Source organism: Opisthorchis viverrini (genome assembly GCF_000715545.1).
Source record: "Opisthorchis viverrini unplaced genomic scaffold opera_v5_28, whole genome shotgun sequence".
NCBI classification, from domain to species: Eukaryota; Metazoa; Platyhelminthes; class Trematoda; order Opisthorchiida; family Opisthorchiidae; genus Opisthorchis; species Opisthorchis viverrini.
The window spans coordinates 1,187,792-1,206,856 of record NW_008751684.1 but is presented as its reverse complement, the minus strand read 5'-3'; the positions used below and the strand labels follow the sequence as shown (position 1 = coordinate 1,206,856).

Here is a 19,065-nt window from a genome sequence, read left to right as displayed (position 1 = left end):
GAATAGACCTCCAACACTGGAAGCGACAGATACATGTCCTATACCTTAAAATCGTAGTTTCCCGTAAGTAAATATGGTTTAACATATTCACCTGTTTTCCGCCGAACCCGATTAAAAGGGTTTTGCCTTTGCATAACTCCAGCAACTGTGTTAGCTCGTTTGAGCAGTCGATATACCATTGCCCTGACCCTAAAAAATCGACTTTGGCTTCAACCGCTTATTTTATGCGGTATACGTTTAAGGAACACCTGCGGTTGTTCATTCTCGTCGCCTGTCATGCTGTTCAGTTGATATTGCTCAACAGACGTCATTGACTATTCCCTTCTCTAAACTTGCTTTTGTGAGTATGCTAGCAGGGCAATGATCGTCCAAGAAAGGTCGGTCTCTGTATACGCATAATACACTACTCATAAGGTTGCTGAAAATTCTTCATCATAATCGACAGATTCAGCTGGATTCCAGGCGAGTCTCGCGCGAAACCGAATTTGTTTGCAAATGAGTGGATTTCACTAATTCGGTCTCCTTTCCAATGTCGAAGCCATCTGGCCGGTTTAGTCATGTATGGTTAGGAAAGGTAGATATGATTGTTGGGCTTACTCTGAACCAATCCATTTCTCAATACCTCGATGGCTCATTACTGTGGGCTGGTGCGTCTCAAACAAATCAAGCGGCCTTTCAATGAAGGACCTACCGTACTGGTGTTTGAAATAGTTTATTATGCCGACGGTTTAAGCAAGGATGTCGCATTTTGTGTTCAGTTATGTTGCTAGACAGACGTACCAAAGCTTGTACCTTTCATCCAGGAGTACAAGTACATTTAGGATTTCTCTCCTCATGTCGGTCAATCACTCCAGTCAGTCACTCGTGACGTACGGTGTCTGTCATCCAGACTTGTTTGTTTGCCTGGTAAGTACAGCTTAGTTCCAGGTCGATTTATCCAGAAACTCGAGATTGTTTATTGTTGTTAACACTAACCAAGAAGTGCCTGTCACTCTCTTATGCTCTGCAATAGACGGGCGGTGATGCATGCAATCAATTTCCTGACCCTTCGTTTTTCTCTGAACCAGAATTAAACAGAAACTATTTTTCGTAACGGTACGATGTCAACCGATAGAGTACCAATACTGCATGGGAGAAAACACTTGCTCATACTTTTATCTAGTTGTATGACTTTTTCTCTCAAGAAATATCGACTGACCGCCTCCATAATAATTCCTCTGGATAAGCCCTGGTTATTTTCACCACTGTATCATTTAATTTCGGACGTCGCCATAAATGACCTGGATTCAGTTCGTTATATCCCGTATGTGCATCGGGGTCTACAATAGACTAACGCCAGCCCAAGTCTCACTTTCGCTTGCAGGGTCGGGCTAATCCACATACTGTGTTCGTCTGAAAAAAAACTACGGGCAACGGTCTCGTGAATGCTTTCGACGCCGGAAAAGTACATTTGGCGCGTTGTTTTCGTTGACCATAATACAGTTTAAAAGCAAGGTCCTGAGACGATAAATATCCAGCTACCGGAATGGTGCAGGTGATTGGAAGACGTAGGTTCTGTGCAGACATGATGCCGCTCAAGTGTTTCCTCTTCAGCGCTGAACTGCCCGTAGATTTATAAGACAGCTAGAATCCAGTCTGTCTAGTTTGCGTTTCAGTGATGTGATGACGAGGCAGGTGCAACCATCACTCTGTCAAAATCCCAAAGCGCTTGTCTGAGGATCTCGCGAACGGATGCGACTAGCGAAAACTAAATGCCCTATACGGAGTGAATCTATCTTGAGCCCCGTGAATTCGGAGAGAGAACGTTGTGGATCTAGGTGCTCAGATGTGGAGGTTTTAAACAGTACTTGTTAATGATTCTAGAAATATTGACCTGAATGGAAACTTCAGAATGATGGTCGTGTGAGGATATTTGGCAATTTTCACTCAAGATTTCGTCATGTAATTGAAGTAATTCTTTGCTGAATGGTCGAAAAACTGTCTTATCTCTATTGAGAATCACTGGTTAGTAGTTTGAACTATTAATCGTACGGTCAAGAGCGACTGAATAGCATTGCGATTAACTCACACTTAGACAGAATATAGAGCCACTCATCTCTCGATCAAACAAACCACATCAGGTTGTCTAACGTTGACTAGCTACACGGATGGCCACTTCTCAGATGGAATTTTCACTCGTCTTGTTAAACTTCTCTTTCCCTGAGCTACATATAGACTGATGGTAGTCTGAGGAGTGTCGGTAATCTTCAATTGAAGTTTCGTCCTGTAAATGAAGCTAATCCTTCCAGGTTTTTAGCGTAGATACGCTTCACATACGGGGTGAAATCTCACTTGTGTGTAGAAATGAAATTCGGGAAGCAGGTCACTACGTCAACCCGGGCCCGATACTAACTTTCCGCGATAAAGAATCCCCTTTCTGTTTCAGAGTCTATTGGAAGGTAGACGAATATATACTTTCAGACTGCTCCAGTGTGAAGCTTAAGGGGAGATTTGAGACCACTTTCAACCTTGAACGCGTGGGCGCTCATGAAAGGGTGCTTGAGCGGCCGTGCTCGTGGGTCAAATTTGCACATCCTCTGTGCAGTAGCTGTGGATGATCTCATCAAAAGCGATGGAGTTTCTGAACGGAAACGACGTTTTCTAAACCGGTTGAGATCTGTCCTTTCCAATCAGAACGAACCGGCGGACAAGATCGTCGTTATATGTGACAACTCCCCGTGCCATGCTCACTTGGAGGGAGTTCTGGAAGAAGAGGCGTTCCATGAGTTCTCGTTGTTTAGACTAGCACCATACCCCCAGCAATTATTAATCGGATAGAAGGTTTTAGAAATATTTTAAGGAGCTATGTTGTGGGAATTTAATGTTGATAACTGTTGGTGATTATTAGGCTTCGAAAATGGATAGCTGAATGCGGTTGTTAGAGCCAGCGACAACACGCGCTATAGTGTTTTATCTACAGTCTTGTGGAAAAATGACAGGTTGGTGTTTCATATATGTACCTGAAAGTTACTCAATTTAAATATACGAACCATTCAGTTGAAATTCTGAATTTTCTATTCCATTTCGATAGGATGATGGATGTGATTGAATTGTCAGAACCTTTAGAAGGGCATAATACCATCCTTGATTTTGGATGCAATCGCAACTAATGTAACCGTCCAGGAGTGCTAAGTCTCCCCCAGGAGCAAATATCAATATTCTGCACGTTTTAATACCACCTATAAATGTTTCGAATCCCCAATCGGGATCTCAGGATATGGCTACGAGGGAATGTTGTGGACACTAATCGACATGGGTTGGGCGTGACAGCGTGGGCGTGTGCATATTTTTTGGTAGGAAAATGTGATATTACCATCATGTTGTCCTTATGAGCACAAAAAACGATGGTTTTCACCGATATAGGCGATCAGTAATGATGATGCAACCCCATCGCCGTCTCCATATGAGTGGAGTATATGATAAAATGCATCGTTTGAGTACCCTGCACTTCTTTCCACGTTCACGTCCTTTGAGTATGCCTGGTGCCTCCACTGAGAGTAATTAATGAACCCTTACATCTGATTCCATATCACTGTGTTTGAATGCCCTCATAGATTACTAGATAAGTAAGCTGTTAATAGAGTTAGAGACTGGTGTGTACAGTCAACTGATTGTACCGTCTTATTCCACTATGTTGTGCTTTGACTTCAAACCATCTATAATTAGTACCATATATCTCTCCAAATTGTTTAAAGAGCACATCTTCAAATTTTATTTTCATACACATGGGCCATATGCATCTTTGTGTACAGTCCCGGACTGAGTACCACAGCTTTACTGAGCGGAAGTAGTAAGAAAACTCTGCAACAAATATGTACCCATCACTTTGTTGGCATCACACGGCCAACTATTTGCCGCCCATGCTATTCTGAGATATATTCGTTCCATACAACAGTTGTTCTTTTGAGCTCTCATGATCAGCCGGTGTGTGCATACAGGCATGTTGCGTGGGGGTTCTAATAGTGTTACGGAAATTGATGTTTTTTTAGAACTCTCCACAGCAGCTTACAAGTTCATTGATCTCTTGCGGTCTGTTTCAACTACTTGGGACCTTTAAGTAGTTAAGGATGATCATCTATCCACCATTAAGTCAGCGTTTCCTGTACAGCCTTTACGAAGAGTGAACTTACTACGTGTTTTAGTCTTTTTCTTATTTCACAAAGTTCCAGTCAGATATCCGATAATATTTTTTGTATCTTTGCGTCTTAGGTTTCCACTGATTCCGGCGAACTCGATTTCGATGTGCGATCACCACCACCCATCGTCTGATTGAGTGCATCAGCCCATCTTGAACGGGCCCCACTTTTATCATAGAGCTTTGCCCTAATCACCTGGACATAGAACTCCCGAATTTATTCGTGGTACGGGATTCTCCGCTCAACATAAGCATGCTTTTATTGTCCTCTTTTGTCATTAGGGGATGACGTTCATCTCTATAGACTCATGTCATCTGTGTGCTTCCACAAACATCATCTTGACTTCCATGCATATACAACGCGCCATTGAACTTCCGTTCCATAGTATTTTCTCATCATCTTCTCTTACTGCTCCTGTTCATATGACAGCCTACTTGGCTAAGGTCTCTATTTTAATTCGACCTGAGGTTCGTGATAATCGGTGGTAAACATTTCAACCGCTTTCTTTAAGTAATCCCCTTTTTGTTTTTCAATAAATACGTGGGATCTACGGAATATCCTTGACTTTTGCTTGTCGAAAATTTGATCTGTTCTGGACGGTTAAACATTCTGCCAGTTTCTGCGTAACTAATTTCGTTCGTTACGTGCGACCTATGTACACATGGACAAACGGGGTATAAAATGGTCATGGTAAGTTTAGCATATTAACTTCAGGCTGGTGGGGAGCGAAACATTACGCTGCGCCCACAGTGGCTTCTCTTTCCAACTAGTTCTTAGTGTGCGGTGGATATATGCTTGAATTCACATTGGAGGTCCTCTTAACACCTCACCTAACTAGATAAATAATTGCTCCGATATAACTCAAGGGTACGTCAAGCTGCTCTTTTACTTGCATATTGTAAATTTTTGACACTTCCTGTGCATAAAGGGAGATTGAGACGACAATAAGATCGCTTTAAACTTATAACTGCCCATGTAAATTCCCACGAAGGGGAACATCAACAAGTATCAATAACAGCACTACCTTTCTCCTCAGATGCTTTCGTGTAGACGAGATAGCTGAGTGTAAACGATGAGTCGGCTGTTGTTCGCAGTAATTGTAGGTGTATATATCTTAGATGTTTGTGATAGGCTAGCTCTGGGTCACCCTACCTGTCTTATTTTTTCCTCTCTACATCATAAGAGCATTTTATCCAAGCTGATTCACCATTCGGTTTATCTTGTGCGGCTGCCAGTGGTGATGAGCTATTGTTTTAAGCGATCACCATCCCGAAAACCGCTCGTTAGTTTTGTAGCTTTGCAACTCAACCGAACAACATGCTTTTCCCCAAAAGATTTGGCAATCTAACATCCCAATAGGCTTTGCCTCGAATTGTTTTCTCAAGTTCAGCTTCTCTTTTACCTTCAGAATACTTTTGAATTCCGGTATATTTGAACGGCAATGCATTACATGGAATTCTGAGGTTGGGAATGAATCCGTTGTCCACAACATATCCAGGTCCATGTGCGTCCAATTTCACTTCGCGGGGTCGGCGTTTTTTTCGATCTCTCCACCGAGGCTGTTCGGTCCACTCAGTGTCTGGCCACATTTCACGATATAGAAGGAAGTCTGTTAAGATTTGTGGTAAACCAAGTTGGAGCACGTGACGAACGTAGTTGGGATAAATACACGCTTGCGAATCTGGAATGGACGGAACTGCAGAAGATAAATGAAAGTTAGCCACTATTTCGCCGTGAGGAGACCAATCGTATTGCTAATTATTCAATAGTTACGGTACCAGATGTGCGCGAAGTTTACAATGGTCTAGATTGCTATGCTGTTACAAGACGCTTTGTTCTGTCCATAATCAAAATGCATCAAATGAAGGTTTTACTACAAGACTAAAATTTTCTGTAGCGTCCATTTTGACAAAGACTGGTCGGAATCTTTATCTGGGCCACTACTACATTAAAAAATGGTGTATATTAATTTCTGGTGTTTTTTTGCATCGGAAATGATAAAGAAGACAAAATTCATTCAGCTCTGAGGTCTGACAGATTCCGAAGAAATAATGCATTGTTGGGTTGTTCCTGTTCCGACAGGAACCACATCCGGAAGCTCGCATTCAAGTTTCACATCCACCCGGTTCTCTACATACAGATAGGCCTTAGTCTGTTCAAAACTAGCCACAAAGATCAATAACTCACAAGTCTTGTTCACAAGATGACGTCTTATTGCAACTCGGCAAGCAGACAGCAGTGTGATTGGACTGAGACGAGCCTTGATGTTCTCATTTTCTTCGGAGTAGCTTCCCGCAAATCGGTGAAACTTCCAAATGTTGTAGAGTTCTTTGAATGCTTGGAAGAAGTCATCCTGATAGTTGAATGAGAGCATCCAGCTGCGAAAGAGACAGTCTGGATATATTTGGCATTGATCGTCGTGGTCTGAGATGTAGGATACCTCGATAGGTTGCATTGGCCACAAGCAACTTGCCTCACAATCGGCGTTGTTGGAGAACGGATCTTGGTCCACGTTCCCGACAAGCGCTGTGACTGTAGACATGTAAGGATTGGCCAGGAGCAATTCGAAGAGCAGTGCCATGGAGCGACCCGATAGGCCGGTCTTAGATGTTCTGACAGTAAGATAGGGCGTGACTCCTCGCCCGATTCCCCTTAGTGTAGGAAGATAAAACTGTGGGTGCAAATAATGTTGAGTGAGCTTAAAGGTAGGCGCCATGGGGGCATCAATATTTGTAAAGGTTAGATAAAAGCAAAATTGTGCTGCCCACTAGCACCCGCACAAAAGATTGCTCATAGTCGCTCGTTTTTCAGGCAATTCCAGACAACTTTAGTCCTTAAAAGTTGAAACTCTCTTAGGGCTAATTCGGGTGTTGGTCTTTTCATGATCAAGGTACATTTTGTCCTCTCTGTAATCTTAGAGGATTAGAACTGGCCATCCTCCAACAAAGTGCATAATGAACCCTGGGCCTTTGAGCTCGTTCAGTCTATTATCTGTCCGCCCACGTCCTTCATTGAAGTTCATAAGAGCTAGTGTCCTACCACCTCCGCTTTAGGTGGTGATGAGGTGGGAGTGTGTCGAATGTACAAAAACAGTAGTCAAGCTACTGCATGGTGTAGCAGCTACTCTCTCGATTACTCGCACTAACACAGTTGGTGGATGTTACTACAGGATCTGATCTCATTGATCGAAGACGAGAATTAAAGAAACAACGGCATGGCAGGCAATACAATGCAAGGCTCTTTGGTCCGTAGGTGAAGGATGACTGTAGGACTAGTGTAAAATCGATAACCATGTGACTTCTTGAGCAATAGCTAGCTGGTTTGACTGGTCCGACCTCATTTTACTGGGGCATTAACGTCAATTGGACAGAAGCTTGATGAAAGGATGGTGTAGCTTGTAGCGTAACTAGGAGGGTTTAACTACCACAGAGTTCTTACAGGACAGATGGATAAAAAGACTGGTTTGGCCATGAAATTTTGAAACGTCTCACCCCATTCGCATTAAGCATCAGATGCGAGTTTCGCTCAGTGTACCAACGAATAAGATTAATGGTGCTGGGGGTATTGATGTGGTCTACGTGCGATAGCCCCTCTGCGTAGGTAAATCGCAAAAAACCACAAATTCACCACAACAAGTGGAAACACTGTGGTGCGGAAAAAAATTGCGAATAAGGATAAACCTCCACATTCGTAACAAGAAGCTCTAGAAGATTTGTCAAACAAGAGAAGTCAAGTGCGAGAGTCCTTGCTGGATGAGGTCGCTTGTCAAGCAACCGTGGCCTTGCTACTCCGGTCATCACAACAAAGATTGTTGTTCGTCCCACGACCATTGTCACCTACTCTTCTGAGCCGCTTACAGTAAAAACGATGTTATCAGTGTTACAGTGACTGGTGTATGCTATTTTGATTGAACATGGGGTTTCGTGCAAACAGAATCCTGGTGTGAACAGTCCAATAGGTGAGAAAGAATCGAATTCGGTAGCTGAAAACGTCACCGATATCTAGCAACTCTGCCAGATGTGACAACGTGGCGATTATCCACCACTGACTGAAGGCAGTCTTACGCTTCACTGGTTGTTTGATTGCTCAGATCCATCCCTGGGTTATCATTAGTTGTCCCTTAAAGTACGCAGCTATTGAGACTATTCCGTAGACGTGGAATCGGGAACAATGTCATCACCTTCCCAGCAGAGAATATAGAACTAGTGTTCTGATTCTTTGGGCGTCCAAACCAGGGCAAGCCAGAATAGGAGATTTTAAGGTGGATCTCCGTCAGGAAACAGAGAAGGTGATGATGTCACTGATCTAAAAGACATTTAAATGGGTTGACTTAGACCAGACACTTCGAGTAGGTTCAATTTTAACCGCCAGACAGTTCATCACTCGATCGTTGCAATGTATCATTTCGCAAATGCCATGCAGTATACGGAAAACAGATGTCTCATGAGTAGTGATTTAGATGACAAATTATTGCGCTAATATTTTTCTGCAAGGACGGATCATCCATACAATTACCTGTTTGTTGAATCTCTTCTGTTTGAAGCACGCTGCCAGCTACGTGGCGAACTTTTGTTATCTTGGTCTACTGCAATTTCCGTTAAAATATCGTGAAATTGTAGCTAAATGAGTTCAGTTTGATGCGTATGCTAACTGACAAGGTAGACCACCGGATAAGCACCAGTTACATTTGAAACTTCACCCGATGTTATCACCCTATTCTGATCACCTTATTCGTTTCCAGGCGTCGGCTGAACCAAAGGTCTCCATATGATTGAGTCTTCGAGTTTCGTTACAATTTAATTTTTGTGAGTGTAGGTAAATCTAACTCTGGCGGACTGTTGTAATAGACTTAGTTGTTCATTCCTAAAGGTGCGGTACGTTCATTTATTTGATCGATATTTTGATCCCACGCAACACAGTTCAGCGTTTAGAGAGTTCTTGAAAAGCGTGGAAAGCGTTCCTGAAAAGTGTCCACAATACCTTGGGCACATGCAAATGGAAGAACTGCCTTTAAATTTATTGGAGCCACTAAAAAAACGCAATGATTTTACAGGCATCATCATCATCATCAAAGACAGCAACGTCAGTGTTGGCACTGATGCTCAACTACCGTACACGTGCAAGACAGGTGTTTTTGGATCTGATAACTTTCTCCTACTGTTGCGGATACCTATGAACATACTTTAATGTTAATGGTGCCTAAGAGAGAGTGAGGTGGCGATCCCCACGGAGCTGCCTGTGCCCTTCTTCTGGTGGCGAGCTTAACGTAAGTCTTGTTTTCAGCTGTCGATACCATAAACAGATCAACCGGTATGAACTATGACTTCTGATTTGACCATGTGCTCTCACGTATTCGTTCGGTCCGCACAGCGATTGCATCTAGATCATTCTCACCAAATCACAAATCAGCTTACGGGCGACATGTCCGAATGGGTTTAGTTTGCGTTGTTGGATGCACATGGCTAGTTTGGCAATACCGAAACAGCGTTATTGAAGGGATGCATAAGATACCCTGTTGTTTGACCTTGTTTACAGGAAAATCCTCACGCTCAGGAAACTCCTCCTCACTGGCTGAAATCTTCTGGCCTTCAGATATTCCCAAATTGCACTGACCATACAGAAAATCTGATGTAGGCAAGTTAAAATCACTGGATGCAATCCTGACACTTATCGCATTTGGCGGTCTGTGGCGCCGATCTGTGACCATCGATGTCTTCGAAGCATTGCCCGAATCTAGTGGGAACACCGGATCAGCAATGCTGAAGTACGTCGAATGGTATTCGGGAGAAATAACTCACCCTCGATGAACTGATCACACTGCACAGGTTGCGCTGGCTCGGCCACGTGCTGCGTATGCCAATCGACCGACTTCCTCGAAGGGCTCTTTTCGTCGAACCAATTGAAGGGTGGAAGAGAGCCAGAGGCGGTCAAACAATGACTTGGCAGCGAAGTGTGAAAGCAATTACCAGTAAACTCAGCTGCGCTGGTCACTGCCGTCTTCCTGGATGGGGACCCCGAGACGGGCCACATCAATGGCTAGAGACATTATCAGGCATGGCCCAGTCGCGCCCTCAATGGTGCTTGTGCATCAAAGCTATTGCCTTCAATGCATAGCTCCTTTTCCAACCCCCCACACTTGACAGCCCACTGACAGTTGTGGATTTATGCACCAATTTACCAGCTCGCGCCTGCAATGCGCAGCTACCTACAACCCCCCCCACCCCCAAATCATTGCTGAACGAAACTGCGGCAGCTACAACCACTGTACGACGAGTACGCGGTTCTTACAGCTGACAATGATGATGACGATGATCTGTGTCTTCTAGCGTTGTGATGTTCAGGACTTTGAAGGGGAATGGCAGGTCCTCGAATGCAGTTTAAACTTTGTTTGAACTGGTGCTGTTCTGAACCAACGGCGTTTCCAACTTCAGCTCCATTATACGGATTGCAGCAAGCTACTTTTTTTTATCGACCGACAGTGTATTTAATTTGACTGGTTTTGTGTTCATAATTTAAATGCTACATAAACAGCTGTCTTCTGGGCTGTTGCGGTACCATCTTCAACCAACTCTGGGAAGGACACGTCGCATGGGAACATATTTCGGTCCAACAACCTCTGTTGGGAGTTTTAGTTGCAGCAGTAGACTTAACCTTGTAGGGGTGAATGAATATGCTTACTAGTACTTTTTATACGGCTAAAACATTGTTTTTGTTTTCTTCCAACTTCCCTTTGTGTACTCACTCTTACACGAGAGCGAATTCATTGAAATGATGCGTGATAATGAGCATCACGATGCAATCGATACACCCAGCACTGGGTCACAAATCACACCCAAACGAATGTGTGAGTGGACATGTAACAACCACAACGTCACGACAAAACGCTTTGATGTTCCTTCTGCAAACGCTGTCTGTCACTATGTAAATAGGTAATGACTTCAGGTGTAGAATAGAAAATCCTATGCGAGTGTACTGTAACAGGTGGTCCAGTGTAGACAATTGTCTAGACGGACAAGCGGCTTAGTTAAACAATACTGTTCATTACCGTAGCCCCTTTTGAGGCAAACAAGATGAATAAGTTAATTTGATTTTCTGACATTCCTCATTGTTCCCTTCATTGAACATGAATCAGTATATAGTTCATCGTAAACGGATATGGGAGGTGTGGTGATAACCGTGGACAGAACTGAAAGCGGGGGGGGGGGTTCTTAAGCTAAAATAACCCTGACAGTGTATTACTTGATGTTCTTGCCTATCAAAAACTAAAATGGTTGCAGAATTATTCTAATAGAATCACAGTCCTTACTTCAATCATATCAAATGGATCCAACAGCACATCTTGAGGCCACACAAGACAGCTGGAAACAAATTGTCTGCCTCCGTCTGTCGGAATGGTTGGTTTGAAGTGACGCAATTCTCGGGAGTGTACAGCCAGCTCGTACAAAGTTGACAGGTCATCGCGATCCTCCGCTATCTGCAAGGGAGTCCAACCTTTCGCATCCAACCCTGACAGTGTATTACTTGATGTTCTTGCCTATCAAAAACTAAAATGGTTGCAGAATTATTCTAATAGAATCACAGTCCTTACTTCAATCATATCAAATGGATCCAACAGCACATCTTGAGGCCACACAAGACAGCTGGAAACAAATTGTCTGCCTCCGTCTGTCGGAATGGTTGGTTTGAAGTGACGCAATTCTCGGGAGTGTACAGCCAGCTCGTACAAAGTTGACAGGTCATCGCGATCCTCCGCTATCTGCAAGGGAGTCCAACCTTTCGCATCCAGTCTATCCGGATCCCAAAAATACGGTGAATTGACCAGCAATTTTACGCATTTGGTAGCAGACAGTATGGAAGCAATCTTTTCGATAGTTGGGGTGAGAAGGGAAATGAATTAGTTACGAGTTGCAATAAGTCTACTACACACATTCGTCTAAAGCTCTTTTGTGTTGCCAGTTCTCTTGGAAAAAGTAAAATTCACTCACGGGTAACGCAGTCATGAGCGACAGCTCTAGGGGTTGATTCATGGTCTCTTAACTCTTGATACTGTTCATACGTAACGCTCAGTTCCAGAGAGATTTCTCTCTCTTGTTGGATTCTTTCTATCCTCCCAATCAATCTAATCACAAAAGAATGAACAGCATGCTTACGTCTACACATCCATTCTTGAAACATTTCTGTGAGTGTTCAAAGTGCTGATGGAATACCTGCATCTCAATTCAAGAGCTCTCGATAAAATAGACCATGACGAAGAGAAGTGATCGTTCTAAACATCGTTTCCCCTTTTGGAGCTCATTTACGTCGACAAGTAACAACATTTGATTTCCCTCACTTTGGGTCATCGTCACGATGACGTGCTCCATAAATTTACTATCCTCACTTGTCATGTTCCACTTATTCCTGGAATCTTTACTGTGTGCTACTTGTACAGTCGTACCCTGTTATCCAGCACCTAGCATGTTTAATGAAAGACATTTCAAGTTCAGCCTTTCTAGTTCGTTGAATGTTACGTGAAATTTTGTATTTGGATCTGCTGGTACTCCTTGTCTTTTTCCCAGACGTATTGGAGAAGTTTCTGGTCTGTTTGAAAGTTTCTTTAAACAAGTTTATGTGTACTGTGGACTGCCGGGAGCTGTCCTATTTGACTATGTAGTTCTTGCAACTTCTAAAAATTTTCTCACTCTTCACCAACCACTAGCCCGAGCTGCAGCTTGTTCTCATATCCACTGGAACCGCTTAACTTTACTCATCAACTCTGGATTTGTGTATGCTGTCCATTATGTAGTAACTTCGTGCCATGCAGCCTTACTTAAAACACATACTAGGCGTTCTTCGTCTGAGAGGCGTAAAATCGCTCTTCGTTCTCGGTTGCAACGTTATGACTGTGAAAGTGAACTTGGGATGCACAAACCGACCTTGATTTGTGTGACTTTACTCGATTATGATAATCATTTCCTGTATAATTTTCAGGTCTCCTCTCATTTTTACCGGATGCCTTAACATTTCCACAACAAGCGCGTAAAATAACACTAATTATGGTCACATATCCCAAGTTTTACCGATTAGCAGCTTCACTTACGTGCAGCAGATTCCTTTTCTTTCTCCTATCCAACATGGTATCTTCCTTGAAGATTCTTTCATCGCTCTCATATCGTTCTGACGGGAGAGCAACGAACGGTACGAGGCATTCTGCTTCATCGTTTTCGAGAATTGTCAATAGGTCACCATTATCCTTTGACTTTTAAACGGAACAGAATAGTTGAATAAGGAAAACAGGATGTTTTCTCAGCAGGATCTAATGAGCCCAATATAATGGGTGAAAACACATGATTTACAGGTTGGTGTTATGTAGGAAACAATAACAAATTGATGATGTTGATTCTGTATGTGACAAATATCTCTTGAAGGACAGCTCCAAGGAAAACGTGCAACATCAGTTCCTAGTAAAGGGTTTTGTCAATAACGTAATAATCATAGCTTCTCACGTGTATTCACGTGTCATTCATATGGTGACTTCTTAGAAGGAACCTAGCGTTCGTGGTTTACCGGAGCTGTCCATCATTCTCTAGGCTCTCGATTTTCTAGTGTTTTAAAGAATTATGTGTGCTTTCGTTGTCGTTGGTTTCCGGGGTACCTGTTCTAGTCTTAATAATGGTCTATGGTCTTTAAGACTTCGATATTAGTCGGACGGCATGGACAGACAGGCCAAAATGTTGGGAGCATAGTTTCTTTCATTCCGTTTTACTCAGTCTCCAGATGAAATAATCATCTGTACGTATGTTCATTTCTCAGCCAGTAGCCCGATATTTTTGTGCTACAGAAAACCGAAGATGGCAGTCTAAATGACCTTACCTCTTCAACCTAATTATGGGGGAAATGGGGTCTGAATCTTTCGATGTTGACATGCATACCTGTTTATGACTGTATGGCGGTTCGTAATTAGCTGTGGTTCGTTCAGGCCAATCAGAGACAGCTTCTGAATCGACCACCTTCAGAAAGGTACTGAACTTGGTCGTCAGAATTGGACTTTTTTTAACACCTGTCAAAATAAGAACATCTATGCTTTTCATTAATCCATTCGATTGTGACATCTCTACAAAAGCCATCGTTTATAGCTTAAATCTGTCTTGGGTACGTTGAGACGTCAAGCATAAAACACTTGGGCATCGAAGTGAACCGATCCTGATCACGTTAAGGCGGCCGTGCACTGAAACAGTGTAATTAGCAGCATCCAGTCATATGACAAAGTACAACTCTCATGCTGTGGGTATGAAACGATTGCATCCAGTATAAAATGTACCAAGGGAGTAAATTCAGGACCCCTCCTCATTTCTATCAGGTGCACAACCAAGCGTTTTTTGGTACACGACATTTAGCAGCTTTTTCCGAAAAATTCCTGCCGGCTACTTTGTTTTGAAGTATGATAAAAGAAAACTGCAATGTGTACTACATATTCTGAGTTTATTAAAGGGTCATTTTGGCTTAGATGCAGAAGTATGGTTGGGCGGATTATAGCGGAAAAGACTGAATTGAAATGGCTGGGAGGCAATGGAGGACGTGAGCGAGGTTTATTGAACAAAGACATGCAAAAGTGCTGTGCTCCACAGTTGCCCTCATCAAAGAAGCTGGAATATTCGACTAATTTCACTTTGAACTTTGATTCAGAAATATAGACCTTAAGGTACTGAAAGAATAGAGAGTATGTTCTGGGGCCCTGTGCGAAGTCTTTGACTGAAGATAGTGGCCTGTAAGGTAACGGGTAGTAGGTTTTTCCCTGGAAAGCTTAAGATCCAATGGTCTGCAACAGAGTGACTTGGCCCAGGGACGCATAGAGTAAGGTACAGATATCACACGTATGCTGCTAATTCATACAACGATGCGTTTGGATCCGCAGGTTTTAACTGTTCTACCAGAAGCCGACAATCGTGGTCAACATTGGGCAATCAGAGTGAGATTTTAGGACCTACGTTCTATAACCTGTTCTACTTTCTGGAGGGCGGTATCGGTGCTACTATAAACAAGAAGGTGTTGGCTAACTACAAGAAAATGTTCCCACAGAAAGCGGCATTATTCTCCCTGAGTGCCTTGTCATACGATTGCGAAACTTCTTCAACTGAGCTTCCCCGTTGACTGAGCTTTACATGACAACTTCCAGTGTAACTCACAGGATAGTTGTGAACTCAAGCCCCACCATCAGGTCAGGTTATTAACTTTTGGTCTGAATTAAGGTTGTTTCCAATTCTCGAGGTAGGATGTGCCTAGGTTGACCTTGGGTTTCTATTTGTGTTAAAGGGAAAAGTCGTTTGGCTGGTTGGCACTTTGTCCCCTGCCTGGGCGATCTCAAATCTCAACAACTTCGATATCCCGTCAGTGAACCTTGTTCCTCACCGTAAGATAAGTCTTGATTTTTGGAATGATGATCTCATCATCATCATCATCACTGTCAGCTGTAAGAACCGCGTACTCGTCGTTCACTGGTTGCAGCTGCCACAGTTTTGTTCACCGATGATTGGAGGGGGGTGGTAGGTAGCTGCGCATTGCACGCGCGAGCTGGTAAATTGGTGATTTATTCTTACTTGGTATTCTCATTACAATGAGCGTCCTTCGCTTGCGGTAGTGGGTGTACACTTGTAGCTTCTAAATCCCGATTGCATTGTTTGCGAAGTGCCATGGTTCTAGGAGCTCCCTACATGTGTTGTGTTTTCGTCCGTCGTAATCTGTGCATCTAAATTGATTTTCTTCTATTTGGTATTTGTATATGATGATCGCTCCTCCTGACCACTGTGATTGGTTTTATATCGGTAAAGAAAATTTTCTAATGTACAGATGCAGCCTATGCAATTGATTAAGTACATAACGTTGTTGCGTGTGCCTTCTCATCAAATCAATATCCACAATGCAGCAGTGGACCTGTCAATTACCAAGAGAATTCAGCGAACAACTCAATGAACAAGCGGATTATAATTCTCATTTCCCACCTCGATTAAAAATGAAATTAGTACCAACGAATGGACTAGCTCAGCGAACAAATCAACAGCCATTAGTAAGTTGAACCAGAGGAAACCGTGAGAACAGGAAGCAAATCCGAAGAAAAAGAAAGAGAAAGCGTTCAGCTGTAGCACCCTTCCGGTGCCTAGCTGCCATGCCACCCGAAGGAAGCACGAGGGCTGGGATACTGCCAGGTTGCCCAAGCCTAGACGGGGAAAGTCGAGTGGCGGAGGTTGGATTCGAACCACGGACCTTCCGGTTAGTAAATTCGTGCTGTTACCACGTGGGCCATCTCGCCCCGAGACCCGGAGAAAATCAAGAATCGAACCCATAGCGTTTTGTTCAATCATCATAAAAAGCGTATGACTACATTGTTTTGCATTCATATGAGGAAACGAACACGATCTGTCCCTAAGCATTATTTAACATACTGCAGCTTGCCAGTTGTGATATATGAGGAGACGAAAATAAAAGAATGGTTTCCTGTGGATACCACATTCAGTGTATTTCCGGGTGCAGATTTTGCATTTCACATCCAAACGACCAGTTAGACTATGCAAAGACAGGAAGTTGCTTAGAGTCCGTTTTACTTGTAAATCAGCGGAATACTCACTTAGTCGGAAGTGTCACTTACTATAACAGTAATGCTTTAAGAATTTCTGTTGTCTGTCTATGGAGGGATAACATAAGTGCCAAATCGCCAGACCACAAATATCAATCATAGAAAGCCAATGGGACTATTCCCCTCCTCTTCCAATTGGACTACGCGATTCGCTGAGGGCACAGTTGGTAACGGATCGTGATCCCAATCTGCTCTGTGTTAGACTTATGAAACTCATAAAAGTTGTCTGATCTCCGATTCGCCCACTTCCACTATGCTGATCCCCTTCCAGTATTCCGTTTATCTTCCTTGGTTGTCGGAGATTTGGATTGAAAGGTGCATCACCTCCATACAAGTTATCCTTCATTGCTCGGTCAGTTCAGTTCTCAGGAAGGTTTCAACGAATAGAGGCTGAGGTATCGTGCACTTCGTAGTGCATTTATTAATTCAATCAGTAGAGTTGCAGTAGAGTTTGAGTCGACTTTGTTATACCATTCCAGTGGAAACCCTAAGAAAGCTGACAGCTCATTTCAGGAGACACTTCTGTTAGATAACCGTGAAAGAATGGTCACGAGGGCTAATTTGTAAATGACACTATGGAGTCATCGGAAAAATACCACACATTAATCAGAATAGATGCACCAAGATCCTTCCAACAAGCCCTGTTGTCGTACATATACGCCTGCGTACGTATATGCCTCGCTATTGCCCTTCGAAATTCAAAGAAAATACCAAAAAAGGCAGGTGGCTTACCGTTGCGCCTCCCATTTTCCGGACCGTTTTTTTGAAAACACCCGCCGGATGTCACAATGAGAGCACGCCGCATAATGCGCAATGAAGACAGTCAACTGCTAAAATTTATCCTATGCTGATTTTGTACCTCTCACGTGTTTCAGAATTCTGTTAATCCACCATAAATTATTGATTTGCGTAGACTCATGTGATCAACAACTGGTTGATTGGCTGAAGAGAACGTGACTGTCAATGTGCTAAATCGGGTGTGGTGATTGGTTTCATGCGCTGCGTATGAGCCTGACGTTAGTCTATCGTCAAACGTACGGTCTATCAAAGTAGCTGGACTAGTCTTCCTACAGATCCGCATGTCGATCATGGTTAGTGAATGTTCTCGGTCAAAAGCCTTGTAGTGTAATAGAAGTTAAACTACCAATCTGGCGGTACAAAAGCACAACGTGGAATGGATAATGGACCAATTAGATCCGTTGTCTTGTGGAAAATGATTGGTTTCTTTGTTCGATCCACAGAGCTACGCAGACTAGGCGGTAAAATTGTATGAACTTCAATGTTTTTCACAATAAACTCATTCCTAAAGGATTTAATTTAATGTTTTAACTCAGTCAGTGATAGCTCCCGTTAGAAATGAAACGTAGAAATTACAAGAGTGTTACTTCGGTCAGTTGGTTTCGAAAACCCAGAGGAATTGAAAATGGAGGCGACGAAATTGCGAAATTAGCCTATGGTATCGCCTCATGGTATAGATTTTGATGGTGATTCTCAGCCTTATCACTGACGAACATAAATGGATCACCTCGACATTCTTTCAACGGCTGCAGATCACGTCTAAGCTGACGCTTCTCCATTCACCATTTAACTTACTTTTGAGTCACAGACGTTCACATTCTTGTAGTGGGACTGATCCACATGTTAGTTGGAATGCTTAATATTGTCCTTCTTTGCCAAGACTGGACATGAGGGTAGGACATTTGAGCAAAACAAGACGTGATTCACGCCTCATACATAAAACCTGACTTCCGTTCCGCTGCACAGTCCTGATGTCCACTCGGTAGAAAGTCTGTCGGGGCTTGAACATCTGTGACTCCAAAATTGAGTCGATGGATGTTCTGAAATAGGAATAGGAAAGCGCCAGTTCGGATGCGAGCAATAGATTTGTTACTAGCCCTCCGATTTGGCCACCCAGAACACCAGTGCTTCACAATCCCTTCGGTTTTTTGCGACAACCAGTAGAAAGTTTGTACGATACATAACAATCAACAACCGAAGTGGAGTGAGCTGCACTGATTCCAGAGGTCAGCTATCTTGAAAAGTGGATGCACGGATGGGCCGAGCGTGTTGGTGCACCCTAGTTACGTGAGTGAACGTGTGTACGTGAATTTAGATGGGCCAACGATTGCACTGTAAGTAAAAAGTAATGAAATCCTAGTCTCCACACTTCTTTGGTCCCCACCCTAATAGAAAATAGAGACGAATCTTCGTGTGGAATCCGTTCAGTGCGCCATTCTGTTTTGGTCCTTCTTTAAAAGTAAATGTCCTGGTCGGTCCAGT

General features: G+C 43.1%; 3 protein-coding genes across 3 annotated transcripts in view; 2 read left to right on the top strand and 1 right to left on the bottom strand.

Moving 5' to 3' along the window:
- The window catches only part of T265_02335 (hypothetical protein), a gene marked incomplete at both ends in the record, with an annotated part of 54,467 nt that extends 49,673 nt beyond the window's left edge, over positions 1 to 4,794 (top strand). The window contains one exon of the mRNA XM_009166549.1: positions 4,249 to 4,794. Within this exon, the coding sequence (XP_009164813.1) occupies positions 4,249 to 4,312 (64 nt within the window). The remainder of the gene's footprint in view (positions 1 to 4,248) is intronic.
- Positions 4,795 to 4,856: 62 nt separating this feature from the next.
- T265_02331 (hypothetical protein) overlaps positions 4,857 to 19,065 on the top strand; it is a gene marked incomplete at both ends in the record, with an annotated part of 29,323 nt that continues 15,114 nt past the window's right edge. Inside the window, one exon of the mRNA XM_009166545.1 lies at positions 4,857 to 4,865. Within this exon, the coding sequence (XP_009164809.1) occupies positions 4,857 to 4,865 (9 nt within the window). The remainder of the gene's footprint in view (positions 4,866 to 19,065) is intronic.
- Positions 5,480 to 17,552, bottom strand: T265_02332 (hypothetical protein; the record flags this gene model as incomplete). The annotated part of the gene is made up of 5 exons (XM_009166546.1): positions 5,480 to 5,871; positions 6,363 to 6,846; positions 11,764 to 12,036; positions 13,255 to 13,413; positions 17,518 to 17,552. 5 exons carry the CDS (start codon positions 17,530 to 17,532, stop codon positions 5,480 to 5,482), a joined length of 1,323 nt encoding a protein of 440 aa, XP_009164810.1.